Source organism: Mytilus trossulus, chromosome 2, assembly GCF_036588685.1.
Source record: "Mytilus trossulus isolate FHL-02 chromosome 2, PNRI_Mtr1.1.1.hap1, whole genome shotgun sequence".
Taxonomy (NCBI): Eukaryota; Metazoa; Mollusca; class Bivalvia; order Mytilida; family Mytilidae; genus Mytilus; species Mytilus trossulus.
The window spans coordinates 59,632,409-59,646,868 of record NC_086374.1 but is presented as its reverse complement, the minus strand read 5'-3'; the positions used below and the strand labels follow the sequence as shown (position 1 = coordinate 59,646,868).

The 14,460-nt window shown below is 32.3% G+C and overlaps 2 protein-coding genes across 4 annotated transcripts; both read right to left on the bottom strand.

Moving 5' to 3' along the window:
* Nucleotides 1-1,531: 1,531 nt before the first annotated feature.
* On the bottom strand, nucleotides 1,532-4,694 carry LOC134705283 (uncharacterized). The gene is made up of 5 exons (XM_063564035.1): nucleotides 4,622-4,694; nucleotides 3,069-3,124; nucleotides 2,593-2,735; nucleotides 1,891-2,058; nucleotides 1,532-1,640 (listed from the first exon to the last, which is right to left on the bottom strand). The coding sequence occupies exons 2-5, from the start codon at nucleotides 3,113-3,115 to the stop codon at nucleotides 1,579-1,581; spliced, it is 420 nt and encodes a 139-aa protein (XP_063420105.1). The 5' UTR covers nucleotides 3,116-3,124; nucleotides 4,622-4,694; the 3' UTR covers nucleotides 1,532-1,578.
* Nucleotides 4,695-6,735: 2,041 nt separating this feature from the next.
* LOC134705281 (uncharacterized) lies at nucleotides 6,736-13,244 on the bottom strand. 3 transcript variants are annotated; one of them, XM_063564033.1, is made up of 6 exons: nucleotides 13,216-13,244; nucleotides 12,488-12,572; nucleotides 10,426-10,472; nucleotides 9,380-9,525; nucleotides 7,587-7,754; nucleotides 6,736-6,912 (listed from the first exon to the last, which is right to left on the bottom strand). In XM_063564033.1, the coding sequence occupies exons 3-6, from the start codon at nucleotides 10,470-10,472 to the stop codon at nucleotides 6,854-6,856; spliced, it is 420 nt and encodes a 139-aa protein (XP_063420103.1). In that variant the 5' UTR covers nucleotides 12,488-12,572; nucleotides 13,216-13,244; the 3' UTR covers nucleotides 6,736-6,853. The 3 variants fall into 3 exon arrangements, with proteins under 3 accessions (XP_063420103.1, XP_063420104.1, XP_063420102.1); XM_063564034.1 differs by having other exon boundaries at nucleotides 12,488-12,539; XM_063564032.1 differs by lacking the exon at nucleotides 13,216-13,244 and having other exon boundaries at nucleotides 12,488-12,628.
* Between the last annotated feature and the right edge of the window lie 1,216 nt (nucleotides 13,245-14,460).

Here is a 14,460-nt window from a genome sequence, read left to right as displayed (position 1 = left end):
GTTGTTGTACATGCATTTTCCTATGTAGAAAATTGTGGGTTAAACCTGTAGCTAAACCTCTCACTTGTATGACAGTCGCATACAATTCCACTATACTGACAACGATGTGTGAACAAAATAAACCGACATAATATATAAAAATGTAAAAAATAAATTAAATGAGCGGAAAATATAATAACAATAAGAGATGCAACTGCAATTTGATTATCAATACACATGATACACTATTGATATTCTTATTGAGAATTTGTTGCTAGATCACATAAAAGTCAAGAGCCTGTTCAGTGGTAGTCGTTTGTTGATGTAGTTTATAAGAGTTTCTCGTTTTTTTTTTATATATATTAGAGCTTTTGTTTTTCTGTTTTGGCCCTTTATAGCTTGCTGGTGTGTGTGCGAAGGCTTCGTGTTCAAAGCCTAACTTATTATAACTGTTTACTTGTTACACATTGTGCCTCGGATGTATAGTTGTCTTATTGGCACTCACACCACATCTTATTTCTATTTAACGTTTTGTTTTTAAATCAATTTCAAAATGCGCCTTTGAAGTTTAACCCTAGACAGAAATGATCATTTAATTTTTCATTATTTTTTTTGGTATTAAATAACTTCGAACAGTACACAAGAATTCTCCTGCACTTATTGTGGATTTAATCTGTGAAATCTCTATCTACTCTGAAGTACAGCCCACGATATCAGAGTTTAGGACGGTATAACTATTATACCACATTTTTTTTTTACTTTGAGATTGGCATTATTACCTACAAATATTCTTTTGAGATGAAACTTGCGTCTGGCGCAAATACACACAAAATGTAATCCTAGTATTTACCGGTATAATGCGTTAATTTGATAGAGCAGCATAAATAAAGGCAACAGTAGTATACCGCTGTTCAAAACTCATAAATCCATGGACAAAAAACAAAATCGGGGTAGCAAATTAAAACCGAGGGAAACGCATTGAATATAAGAGGAGAACAACAACACAACACTGAAATGTAACACACACAGAAACGGACCAAGCATCATAAATTTCTTTTGTACATTCCAAAAAATTATAGATTTTTTTAAGGGAGTTTATCTTTAAGGTAAATAGATATTTTCAACAATACCTGCATTGTTTAGAAGCGTTGTTAGGATTGGATTTGCTCCTTGATAACGATTGTACGGTGGCCTACGGTTGATTTAAACAATATGGGCATTGGTAGACATTTGAACTTATTGGCAATCATATATTACATCCTGATGTTTATATTGACTGGTCGAAGTAGTAGAGCTGCTTTGTCTGAGAATGAATATATGTCTTTCTACGGACAGTACATGTTTGTGTTTTAACCTTAAAATACGTCACTGTGAATCAGTGAAGTACAACAAAACATAAGATACAATCAGTTGAAAAGGGCTCGGTTCGTCATTTCGGCACATTGCAGTATCATTATTTACATGATAATATTTATTTTATCTTGCAAGCAAGAAACTGATGAATTTTGTATTATTTTTATAACAACTTTTCGCGAGAAATACAACACAAACATTTAGAAATAATTTGTATTTGGTAGAAATATTCCGATGCCATGGTTTCTAAGAGTTTTTAATCTTCACCCACTGGATAACAAACTCTGCTTGACTGATATGTCCATCAACTGAAAAATAGGTAGTGTATGGTATTAAACACTATGCTAAAGGAGGTTTGCTCTTTCTGTTTTTAATTTTTATTTTGCCATACATTTTATACAATATAAAAAAATGTGGTATGATTGCTAATGAGACATCTCTCCATAAAAGACCAAAATGACACAGAAATTAACAACTATCAGTCATCGTAAGGCTTCAACAATGTGTGAAGTCTATACCGCATAATCAGCTTTAAAAGTCCAAGAAATAGGTACTTACGATCTCTGTCAAAGAAGTGCATAATGAAGGGCATATCTGGATTCTCGCTGATATAACCACTGTTATCAACATCGAGATGATGGAATAATGTAACGGCCTCTAATGCTGTTCCCAAATTGTCATTTAACCAATCGTTGATAAATTCGTCCACATAGATATGTGTATCATCTATGGTAAGAAACAAAGTCAGATGAGTTTTATGATTTCTGTAGTAAAAACAATGGTATCTGAACAACTTTTGATAGGAACAGTGGACACATGTTCTCTTTGTCCGAGGAAATGTGAATTGAAATTATTTTACAAATTCCATGCAAATATATACAGATTGATTTCAGCAATACTCCTGCACTAAGGAGTGTCTATTTTTAATATTCAAAACATAACACACAAAACATAAGATTGCATAACACTAAACCCATTAAAAAATATAGGGAGAAAATGTTGTATGATTGCCAATGAGACAGCTCTTCATAAAAGACCAAAATGACACAGAAATTAACAACTATAAGTCATCATAAGGCTTCAACAATGTGTGAAGTCTCTACCGCATAATCAGCTTTAAAAGTCCAAGAAATGACAAATGTAAAACTGTTACAATTCAAACGAAAAAATTAACGTAACGACCTAATGTATGTACAAACGGCACCTAATGACTCCGGAAGGGTATACAGTTAGTTCCAAAACTTATCAAACTATACTTACTATTTAAGTCAAAGTCTAAAAAGACGGAATGCATTTCGTCTGGGTTTAGCAGGAAGTCATGGTTTTTATCTGCTAAATGAAATAAATGTCTAGCTTCTTCACTGTCTTGTATGGTAGTTCCAGGGTTACCCGAAACAATTGCTCTTAAAATAATAAAAATGTTAAGACATGAAATTGTGTAGCAAATATATTATCAGAGTCTAAGTTTAACCTCCTTAAAACCGAGTCTCCGAAACTGTCTTGATTTCGAAATAATATTAAAAAAATAAAAGAAGAATTTGCCAGAGGACACGGATGCTCCCGCTCAAGCTTTGCAATCATCCAAGTTTAAAAAAAGAACATGCTTACTCTATAGAACGGTTTTTGACTCGCTTAAGAGTGCGGAAACGAAAATTGGACGGAATTTATTTGTTTTAATTCTTTGATGGACAATCAAGTGATTAAGTTTTAAGGTAAAGTAAAAAACTTTAACTCACATGGAAACTGCAAATACTGCTACGAAGGTCATCAGTTGTTTTCCCATGATCTTCGACTGAAATAATCAAACGACAAAACTAAGATTCTGCTTTTATAAGGTCAATGTTTTAAAGAGTATCTACAATTTTAATGCAATGTTTGAAGATGGTTGTATTTGATTAGATAACTTTCAACAAACGTTGTGTCATTCTTTAATGTGTATGATTTACTTGTAATAAAATCTACTCTTAAGTACTGCCAAATTTCAGTTATTGCGAAAGGCAAATCTACATATAAACAGGCGAGGTTGTGACACGGTGATGACTGTTGTACCCCTATTTCGACAATATTACCTTTTATGTATGTTTTGTTCACGCATCGTTTTATATGTAATTGCATTCGATGCCACTGTCATACAAATAAAAGGGTTTAGCGCTATAAACCCAGGTTCAATCCACCGTTCTCTGCATTTGAAAATGCCTGTTCCAATTCAGGAATATAAGAGTTGTTGTCCATTCGTTTGATGTGTTTTATCATTGAATTTTGCCATTTGAGGGAACATCCTTTTTGAATTTTCCTCGGAGTTCAGTATTTTTGTGATTTTACTTTTTAGTACTTTGAAATGCGAGTACACTTCTTTGATGCAGTATTGCATATATTATTGTTTTGGTTTTACTTTGTTTTTTAGTTATCTGTTGACCGTTATTTTCGAGTTAGGTGTAATTCATGAACAGATACTTTTTTATGTTTTTATGTACATTTTGTCAGTCCACTTGTCGAGGGGAAAAGTGGCAAATCGAGATCCAAAGACACTAGGTCTAGCTTAACCAGAAACATATTTATCTGTCAGTCTTTCAGAAATCATGTACGTATATCTTTTTATACCCTTTACTGTGAAGGCATAAAGTGATATATAATATGTAACCACGGATTAAACGATGACTTCAATCCGTTCTTTTACCTACCACAACTTAGCGCAAGATTTTTATGTGTTATGATTAGCATGACGATTGCCACTAATAGAGCAGGAATGGATTACCCTTCTGAAGCACTAAAATTTTCCCCAGGTTTTTGGTTGAGTAAGTGTTGCTTAATCGATTAAACTACTAGTTCTCTTTGCAATTTTAAGTTCACTATTTTGGTATCAGCTTAACAATTATTTTTGGGCATTAATTTTTCGTGCCGATTGACGTCTATATTGACACATAGTGATATATTTTGTCGTGTTTGACTTTGTTAATCAGAAAGTCCTTGAAAACAGATGGCAAAATTTTGACCATGTTTTCATACATTCTTTAACAAGGTCACGAAATTATAAACCTGCTTTAAATTTTGATCCGAGTGATCTTTTGGGTTTTTTATACAAACAACATGAACTTTGAAATGTATGCTCGTGGCAGAGGATATACAGAACAACGATATAGGAAATATTGATTGCAGTCCGTCCCGTTTGGTCGTAATCTAAACTTCGGTTTCTCCAAAATGTATTTGAATAAGACAATGTATTGTATCGAGTTTTTTATTAGTTCGATTATTACAAGTATCACAAATGTTGTTATTATTATAGATTTACCTGATACTCGAGTTGCAAATGATGTGAATAATTAAGATTTTTCTTATACTTATATGTATAACACTCACTTGATAGCGGCTATGAACTCTGAAATACCGTGTCTTTGATAAGATTAAATTTGGAAAAGTACTGATTTTAACCTACTTTCTTTGTAAAGTGAATACGATGTTCTCAAAGTTTGGTGTGTATAGATAATGTATGACGTCATGAAATACGAAATCTCGAGATGAACAATACATTTTGTTCATGATTTTTAAAAGATCATTTAAAATTCGTTGAAAAAAATCCACAACTTCAATATGTTGAAATGATATTCTACTTCTATTAAATTGAATGGAAAATTTAAAGTTAATGATTTTATCACAAAGAATTCTTGATTTTTATCACTGAATCAATTTAAAAATTGAAGTCTTGAAAATAGACCGGTTGATACAGTATATGTTATCTCATAGTTTCATTTATTAAAAGAGGGACGAAAGATACCAAAGGGACAGTCAAACTCGTAAAATCTAAAACAAACTGACAACGCCATGGCTAAAAATGAAAAAGACAAACAGAAAAACAATAGTACACATGACACAGCATAGAAAACTAAAGAATAACTAACACGAACCCCACCAAAAACTAGGAAACTACCATGTCTGAAATTTTAAGTTTCGCACATTTTCAAAGGTTGAAATAATTAATATGAGATGGTCCCCATTGAAGGCTGAACATACATCTGTTATGTCTTTTATGTTATGTTTGAAACATTGGCCATTATGTATGATTTTTATTTTCACGATCAAATTGAAATTTTCCAATTATAAATCTCTGTTTCATTGTCGGAACAAGAATGTGTTCAAAGTACACGGATGCCCTGTCGCACTATCCTTTTCCATGTTTCATGTACTGTGAATTTGGGTAATAATCTAATTTTGCATTTGAATAAGAAAGATTATACTATAGGGAACATATGTTCTAAGTTTCAAGTTGATTGGACTTCAATTTTATCAAAAACTACCTTGACCAAAAACTTTAACCGGAAATTTTCACTTTCATTTTCTATGTTCTGTGGACCGTGAAATTGGGGTCAAAAGTCTAATTTGGCTTTAAAATTATAAAGATCATATCATTAGCAACAAGTGTATTAAGTTTCAGGTTGATTGGACTTCAGCTTCATCAAAAACTACCTTGACCAAAAACTTTAACCTGAAACTCTGACTTTCATTTTCTATGTTCAGTGGACCGTAAAATTAATTGGAGTCAAAAGTCACAGTTGGCTTGAAAATTAGAAAGATCATATCATAAGCAACAAGTGTGCTAAGTTTCAAGTTGATTGGACTTCAGCTTCATCAAAAACTACCTTGACCAAAAACTTTAACCTGAACGGACGCACAGACGGACGAACGAACGAACGAACGGATCCATAGACCAGAAAACATAATGCTCCTCTACTATCGTAGGTGGGGCATAAAAACGGAATCTAAAAGTTTTATTAGTGCCATTTGTGGGTAAAAAATACTACCTAAACGTTAGCAGAACCAGAAAAACACATCTTCCGCACTAAGAAATACAACCAAAGAAATACAATGACAAATTCAAACAAAGTAATGCTTAAAAGTTTATAATCTTATCATGATTTTCTTGATAGAGGGTTGCTGCTCACAAGAAAGCTATTAAACAAAGAGTTTCAAATGATGAAGTTGAAATCATCCCTTCGTAAATTTTACGGACGCTATCACGAGTTGGTTGACCGTTATGGAATAACCGTTTCACAAATGATATCAGATACGTTCCTTACGTCTTAACTACAATCCCCTTCCCTTTCATGAATGTGACCTACCGTATTATACTATTTACCGGATTTGATATCACAATCAAAATCCCTTTTTCTAATGCACTTTATTTGCAGTAAAACCGATATTTATTTATTTTAGTCACCCGATACAAGGCTTAATTCCTTTTCATTTGATAATAAATGAGACTTTGGGTAATAATGATACACAGTGTAAAAAAATGGTGAATGTATTACCCTTTCCGGCAACCATTAAAGTCAGAGAGAGAAGGGGAACGTCATAACTAAATTGTATCTCTACATTCACTGTGATAAAAAAAAAAACACACCTGTCAAATTTAACTGAAAGCCCTTTGCTTGATTTATTGCATTTTATCAATATCAGATTTTACTGAAACATAATAATTTTAAAATTGTAGAACAAAATTATTGTTTATGGTATTGATTTGATAATTTCAGTGAGATAGATTGATCCAAACGATGACAAACTCAACCAGGCTGATTTTTCCATCCTCTGAAAGTAGACAAAATAAAAGATAAGCATAATTTGTGACAATGACATTAAACTCATCTGAAAGCAGCATCGTGTAAACTTAGAAGAATAAGAAAGATGCTAAAGGGTTATTCAAATCCATAATTCGAAGAGAAGTCATGGCAAAAAAAAAGCAACAACCAACGGACACGCACCAGTCTACAAAATACAATATAGAAAACTAGACTGAGCAACACGAAGCGCACACAAAGGGGTAATCTGAAGGGAGGGTAACCAGATCCATGGTTTATGGTTATTTCAGCAACAATTTTGTACATCTGATTAAAATATAATTTGCTTAAAGCGGTCCGTTTAGAATAATTTTGAAAATACTACGTTCACTTAAAACGATTAATGCCTACAATGTATTGCATATTACTTTTAAATCCCTTTGTAAACAAGCAAATGCATATAAATGTTATGTTATTATTATCTTTTATTTGTTTTTTGAAGAAAATATGAGAAAAAAATATACAGAAGTGATGCATAACACATCTACTTTTTGACAGGTTCGTCTTTTGGTCTGTGATGCCATCTTTTCATATTGGCAATCATATCACATCGCTGGTATTGCTCAATTAAAATACATATTTAGTTCAGTCGCGTTGTAACTTAACCAGTTGAAAATTAGGCATGATAATTTTGTGAACACTTACGATTTGAGTCGAAGTAGTAGAAAGTTCTAGACATATCTGGAATCTCTGACAATAAATTGTCTCTATCTGTGTCAATGTGATGGAAAAAACTAGAGGCTGCCGATAAGTCTCCTAGCTGTCGGTCTTTCCAAATAAATAAGAACTCCTTTTCATTGACCTCACCATCAGCTGCAAATTTACAATAAACTGTTTGTAAAACAATAGTTGTTTTCACAGACATAAGCGATTTCGTTTCTTTTTCCGATTCTGACAGGAACCCAAACTAACACCCTTGGGTAGATAAATATTATTATCCCAGTACTCTTCCGACCGGCAGTAAATGCATTGCAAAAGGAGGGCGTCCATTTTGCTGAGTGGAATGAATAAATTTACATCCAGTTTGCACAGGATGCGGACGTAAATGTCTTATATATTGTCGGTGTCTTCAACCTATGCCAACATTTGATAAAAATATATTCAATCTATGCCTACAAACAAAATACAATAGGTGTTGTTATAGCAATTATTAATTAATAAAAGGTAAAATACAGTCAGTATATTTAAGCATTAAAATATTACTCTTTGAAAATTCAGAAACAAAAATAAAGTATTTGAAAAATTGTGTTGTAGTAAAAATGAATTATTTTTTTTTTCTAAAAGGACAAAAATTGTTAAATAGAATCCTTGATACTAGCAAAATTATAATGCAAAAAGACTAACTTTCTGAAATTAATGCTATATGAACATTATTATACAAAACCCTTGCAAATAAATTTATCATAGATACCAGGATTGAAATTTTATATTTAGGCCAGACGCGCGTTTCCTCTGCAAAAGATTCATCAGTGACGCTCGAATTAAAAAACGTTAAAAAGGCCAAATGAAGTACGAATTTGAAGAGCGTTGAGGACCAAATATTCCTAAAAGTTTTGCCAAATACAGCTAATGTAAAATTGAGAATGGAAATGGGGAATGTATAAAAGAAACAACAACCCGACCATAGAAAAAACAACAGCAGAAGGTCACCAACAGGTCTTCATTGTAACGAGAAATTCCCGCACCCGGAGGCATCCTTCAGCTGACCCTTAAACAAATATAAACTAGTTCAGTGATAATGAACGCCATACTAATTTAACTAAGGTATTATATTTCTGATGTAGAAAAAGCCTTAGTATTTCAAAAATTCAAAGTTTTGTTCACAGTTAATTTATAATAAAGATTTCTGTTACTATCCTTACTTCCTTAACTCTTGACTCTAATTGTAATGTTGCTGGTAAAAGTAATTATTAGTTTAAACAGTATCTATTAATGGAAAATTATAAGTTAATATTACAATGTTACATAACGTTCAAATATGATATTCGGAAACAAGTTTGAAAAAATCCGTCTCCCTGTAATTATTGAGAAGTGCTCAAACTCATAAACTATACTGACAATTGAAAACGAACTGGGAAAATGGCCATGGCAAACCTACCAAAAGATTGTCAACAATTTGCAAAAGACAACATAGACAAAATAAGACTTCATCAAAACGAAGAGACCACCAAAACCATGGAGTGATTTCAGGTGTTGCGGAAGGTAAGGCCCCAATCCCTCTCTCAACCGCGATAGGAAGTGATTCTTATCGGCAGTTGCATAAAATGATGTGATGGTCACGAAATTTATCAGTTTTAACGTATATGTTATATTGTGTTAGAATTGTTGGTTTTATGAAATTAATACATAATCCCTAATTGGTTAAAAGCGTTAAAAATAACCAGATTTACATCAAAACAATAGATGAGTTATCCAAATCTAAGTTTAACAGAACTCACTATTGATATCAAACGTGGCAAAGATGTCCTTAAATTCATCTGGTGTAATAAAACCATCATCTGTACGATTTCTTTCAGCTGCCTGAAAAATAACCCGAGCCTGTGGACTGTCTTGTAAGGCAGGTCTTCCAGGATGTGCAACAATACTACAAATAGTTTAACATGTTCTAATTAAATTTATTAAATTTTGCGTCTATTTAAAACGTACAAGTACTCAATTTGACATTGTCAAAACATCTCGGAATTTTGGGTCACTAAATGTATCATATTTTATTTGGCTTTTATCATTTTTTTATTTATACGTATTAAAATCTAGAACAATACAGAATTCAGATATCCGTTGGTAAAAATAAAGATATCCAGGTTTGTCCTAAGTCGAGACAAACTCTTTCAAATAGTTGTTAAATTTTCAATATTGTCCAAAAATTTATATAACTTATAAGTGTGTTTCCCAGAATTCTGTCAAGTAAAGTCAAAATTATTCATTTATAAAAATACTCCCCTTTTCACCCCCTAAAACAGAAAAATATAAGCAAATTAATGCATAGTATTATAAATAAAAACATGTTTGATGTATTTAACCATATATTTTTTGTTTTGTTTGAAATTGAAATAAGGTAGAGAAAGTAGAATCACATTATCATTATTTTTCTTCTTCTAATCGAGTGCAGCTGTAAAATGATAAATAATATTAAAAAAAGAAAAACATTGTTTTAAATTAATAATATCCTAGATTATTTTGAAATTTAGTAGAATTCAGAATCCTTCAAGTACAAATCTGGATATCCCTATTTTTAAAAGCAATAATATTGCCTTTATTGATAGTTATTAGTACAAATCAAAATTCCCATCTGTACTAGTAGATATTGAAATTCCAATTTTTATCTTTGAGGTTTCTGGATCCTGCTGAATTCCACTTTGTGATGTAGCATTTACATTGTTATCAATATTATGAACAATTTAAAACACTTGAAACAAACACAAAGTATATAAAAAAAATGCAAAATGTCATAAATGATCCGCTAAAATAAAATTGTGATTTTTACCTTACAAAAACCGCAGCTAAAATAACAGCAATGATATGGTTGCCCATCTGTAACAAGAAAATGTTTGTCCATTATGTCGTATTGATGATATCTATCCAAAAATAACACTTCCTAAGGAGTAGGCTAGACCTGTGCACCTTCCTCTGTATAATTCTGTCTGTCTAAGGGAGCTACCATTTGATTTTTAGGGGAAAGGGGCTAGGATGAAATTTGAAAACAAATATGCAGGACAAGAGCTTTGAGTAGACAGAGATAGGTTCGTCCTAGCCCCTCTAAATATCAAATGGTAGCTCCTTAAACGCCGGGTGCATATATAAACATAATCATATGTTTGATTCAGAAAACCGACCGTGCAAGGGCTGTATAGCTAGTCAAGGTCGTTAAAAACTTCCATTTGTTGATTCAGAAATGTATATAAGCTTTTGATCCTGATATTGATGCATTTAAACAGGGTAGAATTAACCCAACTCCAACATATCCAAACCTGTTATAATGACATAGAAAAGAAGGCATATGGGATAATCGTCAATGACACATAATCAGAAAATGACACAATGCCTATTGATATCGAAAGAAATCCCAAAAAAACTCATCTTCGCTAGCCAAGGGTTACGATCCACTCCCGCTCTCTTCATAGAAGAGAGCGGGAGTGGATCGTAACCCTTGGCTAGCGAAGATGACTATGAAGAGAGCGGGAGTGGATCGTAACCCTTGGCTAGCGAAGATGAAACAAACTATGCAATCATTATAATGATATTTTACTTTCTGGCGAAAACAGTTGCATATATATAAAATACATGTTTTATTGAGTTCAGCCTTCTTATTGATATTTTATAGTGTGTCTTTCTATGTTGTGATGTTATACTATTGTTTCATAAAAGGGGGAGAATGTTTGGTACCATTAAAACGTTCAATCCCGCTACAATTGTTTGCACCTGCTCTAAGTCAGGAATTTGATGTTCAGTGGTTGTCGTCTGTTTATGTGGTTCACAAGCGTTTCTCGGTTTTATATAGATTAGACCGTTGCTTTTCGTTTTTAAATGGTTTTGCACGTCTAGTAATTTTTATGGCCCTTTATAACTTGCTGTTCGGTGTGAGCCAAGGCTTCGTGTTGAAGGCCGTACCTTGACCTATAATTATTTAATTTTATAAATTGTTATTTGGATGGAGACTTGTTGCCACTCATACCACATCTGCCTATATCTATTATCTTGTTTTAGGTGACTTAGAATTATCTCGTGTTGTTAGCATTATTGATATGTGATAGAGGCCATATTAACCTTTTTAAAAATAAAGGCAACAGTAGTATACCGCTGTTTAAAACTCAAAAATCCATGGACAAAAAAAATATCGGTGGTACAAACTAAAACCGAGGGAAACGCATTAAATATAAGAGGAGAACAACGACACAACACTAAAATGTAACACACACAGAAACGGACCAAGCATCAGACAAAATGTCTTTCTATTGCAATTTGTTTAAGGTTGAGTTATTTTTGGGGTATAATTTTGAATAAATAAATATATGAAAGTCTGTACCCATGCACTTGTTATATGTTATAGCCACTACTACGCACTGAGTTAATTAGAGAAATAGAAAGTATCACTTTTACATGAAAACCAATTAAAGAGAATTGTAAAAAAATCAGATTTTTATCTGCTACATAATATGTTCCCAGGTCTAATCATAAGCTCCTATTAAAATATCTGATGAATAACTTTTTTTTACTATTGTATTTTCCCCCGTACATAGTCTAAGCTTATTCGTGACCTTCAGAACAAATGGCGCTTATCTTTGCTGGACACGAGTCGGTTCCATGTTATGTCTCTCTTTGTGTCATATAAAAACAATAACGTCGCAGTAGCTTAAACCCAAATGATAGTAACAGTTGAGCAGGTGAAAAGGATCAAACTTATAAATATTTATAAAACAAAAATAAAACTCCCTCCATTTTTTCTACAAAAAATCTCAACGAACACAACAACTGAGGTAATTTTGAAACAGCGTAGTACTTCGTACATTTTAGAAAGGTTAACTTGACTGTATACGTAAAGTACTTACCGCGAGACTTTTCCTTCGAATCACACAGGATATGACTTTATTAAGACTGAATCTAGGGAAATAGACAGATGGTAAAAACAAAGACCTGCAAGACATAACAATGACCTATGTGGTATTATTTGATAAGATTTTGTTTGAATGGAAGTACTAAATTTTTAGTGCAGTTTTGAAGTCTATAAAGGTATACTTAACGAACTTGTGAAAGATATTGAATATCATGAATTGATTTTGTTCAAGGTGTTTGAAAATATAAAAAAAAATAGATGGGCGCATTAAATGAATTCGAAGCATTTGCCCGACTCCAATCTCTGAAATATTTTTTTTTTCAAAACAAATTAGTAATTGGCATTATGTATTGTTTTTTTTTCACCTTTTGAATTATATTTTCTATTTTCGATTATGAACAAAAAGTAAAACAAAATGTCGAAATCAAAAGCAAGCTCAAAAAACACTTTTGTTGTGTATATTTATGTACTAGTATTTCACACATAAAACAAACTTTAAAGGCTATTTCAATTTCCATGCATGAATAAATAGAAAAAGTGTTGTTAAAAGGAAAAGGCAGTATCATTTGTGGAAAATGCTTCTTGAACCACATAGAAAACTATTTTCGGACTGATATGATATGAGAGATTTGCTACTCCTAACACACTCGAAGCACCCGTTGTGTTGCTATTCAATTGTAAACATTCATCAACAAACTATTATCTAGTCTAACAAGAGCTTACCCTACAGCTTATACACAGCCAGAAGGCAGTACATAGCTTATCGACAGATGACATAAAAAAAAACCCGCATACAGTGCATATTAAAGATTGTCATGAACGTGATGTCAGGTTAAAGTATTGCCTGATATTTATAGAAAGCCTTCAAGTAAGAGATAAACAGCAATCGTACATTGTTTTACTTTGCATAAATAATACTGCACTTTCCTTGTAGTACCATTGTGTCTTATAATACCCGTATAGGTCTAAGGATATTGAAGTAGTCCTTAAAGTTTCGTTTTGGTGTGTGAAATACTTGTACATATTGAACAAGGCGAAAATCTCATAAACCAGGGATGTTAGAATTCAACGCGCATAGGTGCAAAAAAGTTAATAAAGTTTTTGCCTTCCAATACTTAAAAAATATGTCTATGAGGTATGGGATAGTTCATTGTTCAATTATAAATCAAACCGCCCTTTGTAACGTGTTATAAAATGCTAAAGACCACCAAACTGCCTAACTATTTAGAACAAGGAAATATGAATAGCACCCTTGTCGTTTTGATAGCCGAACAAAGCCTCTCAATCTGTTTGCACATTTTAAAGATTTTTTTGTTTCCAATATATTTTGTTACGTACAGCATTTGTGTTAATTTTTGTCTTATATCTAGAGATATGAATTACTATAAATCAACATATAAGGGGAGATAATTTAGAAATAACGTTTTTGTCTTATCTAACAAAGATTAGCAATCAAAAGTATAATTTCAGCAATATCTATTATTCTGGAAATTGACAAGCTTATTACTGCAACAATAAAAAATATAAAACATGCCATCGATGTATTTAATATTTTTGGTGTGGATATCAATATCAATATCCTCTTCACTATAATAATCACTGCATATATAACAATAATGCCATACTGGCTGTCAAACACCCCGTATGTATTAACTTTTCATCATGTTTTATAGTTTGTATAGAATTGTTGAATTTCAAATATTTTGGCCTCGATCATCACAAAAGAAATATAAAATGTAGAAATGTGCATGTTGTGATGAAAGGTACCGTTTAATGTTATTGCAACCTATGGATCGTCACCACTCCTTGTGAACTGCTTGTTCGTGAAGTATCATCAACCCATAGTTTCACATGGGTGTTGGCATAAACATTTATTGTTTTTTTTCAATTGCAGTGATAAAACTGTTGTTTTTGTGAAAAGTGCAGTGATAGAACTAAGGAAATGATTTGAAATTGCAGAATGTATCT

Excerpts from the sequence above, each read along its gene's own strand:
- LOC134705283 (XM_063564035.1), bottom strand. The coding sequence starts at position 3,115 with ATGGGAAAACAACTGATGACCTTCGTAGCAGTATTTGCAGTTTCCAT. Across the intron at positions 2,736-3,068 it reads GCAGTATTTGCAGTTTCCAT|AGCAATTGTTTCGGGTAACC; the intron begins GTGAGTTAAAGT and ends TATTATTTTAAG. Across the intron at positions 1,641-1,890 it reads GCACTTCTTTGACAGAGATC|TTGATGGACATATCAGTCAA; the intron begins GTAAGTACCTAT and ends CCTATTTTTCAG.
- LOC134705281 (XM_063564032.1), bottom strand. The coding sequence starts at position 12,583 with ATGTCTTGCAGGTCTTTGTTTTTACCATCTGTCTATTTCCCTAGATTC. Across the intron at positions 9,526-10,425 it reads TTAGCTGCGGTTTTTGTAAG|TATTGTTGCACATCCTGGAA; the intron begins GTAAAAATCACA and ends AACTATTTGTAG. Across the intron at positions 6,913-7,586 it reads CTACTACTTCGACTCAAATC|AGGATGGAAAAATCAGCCTG; the intron begins GTAAGTGTTCAC and ends GTCTACTTTCAG.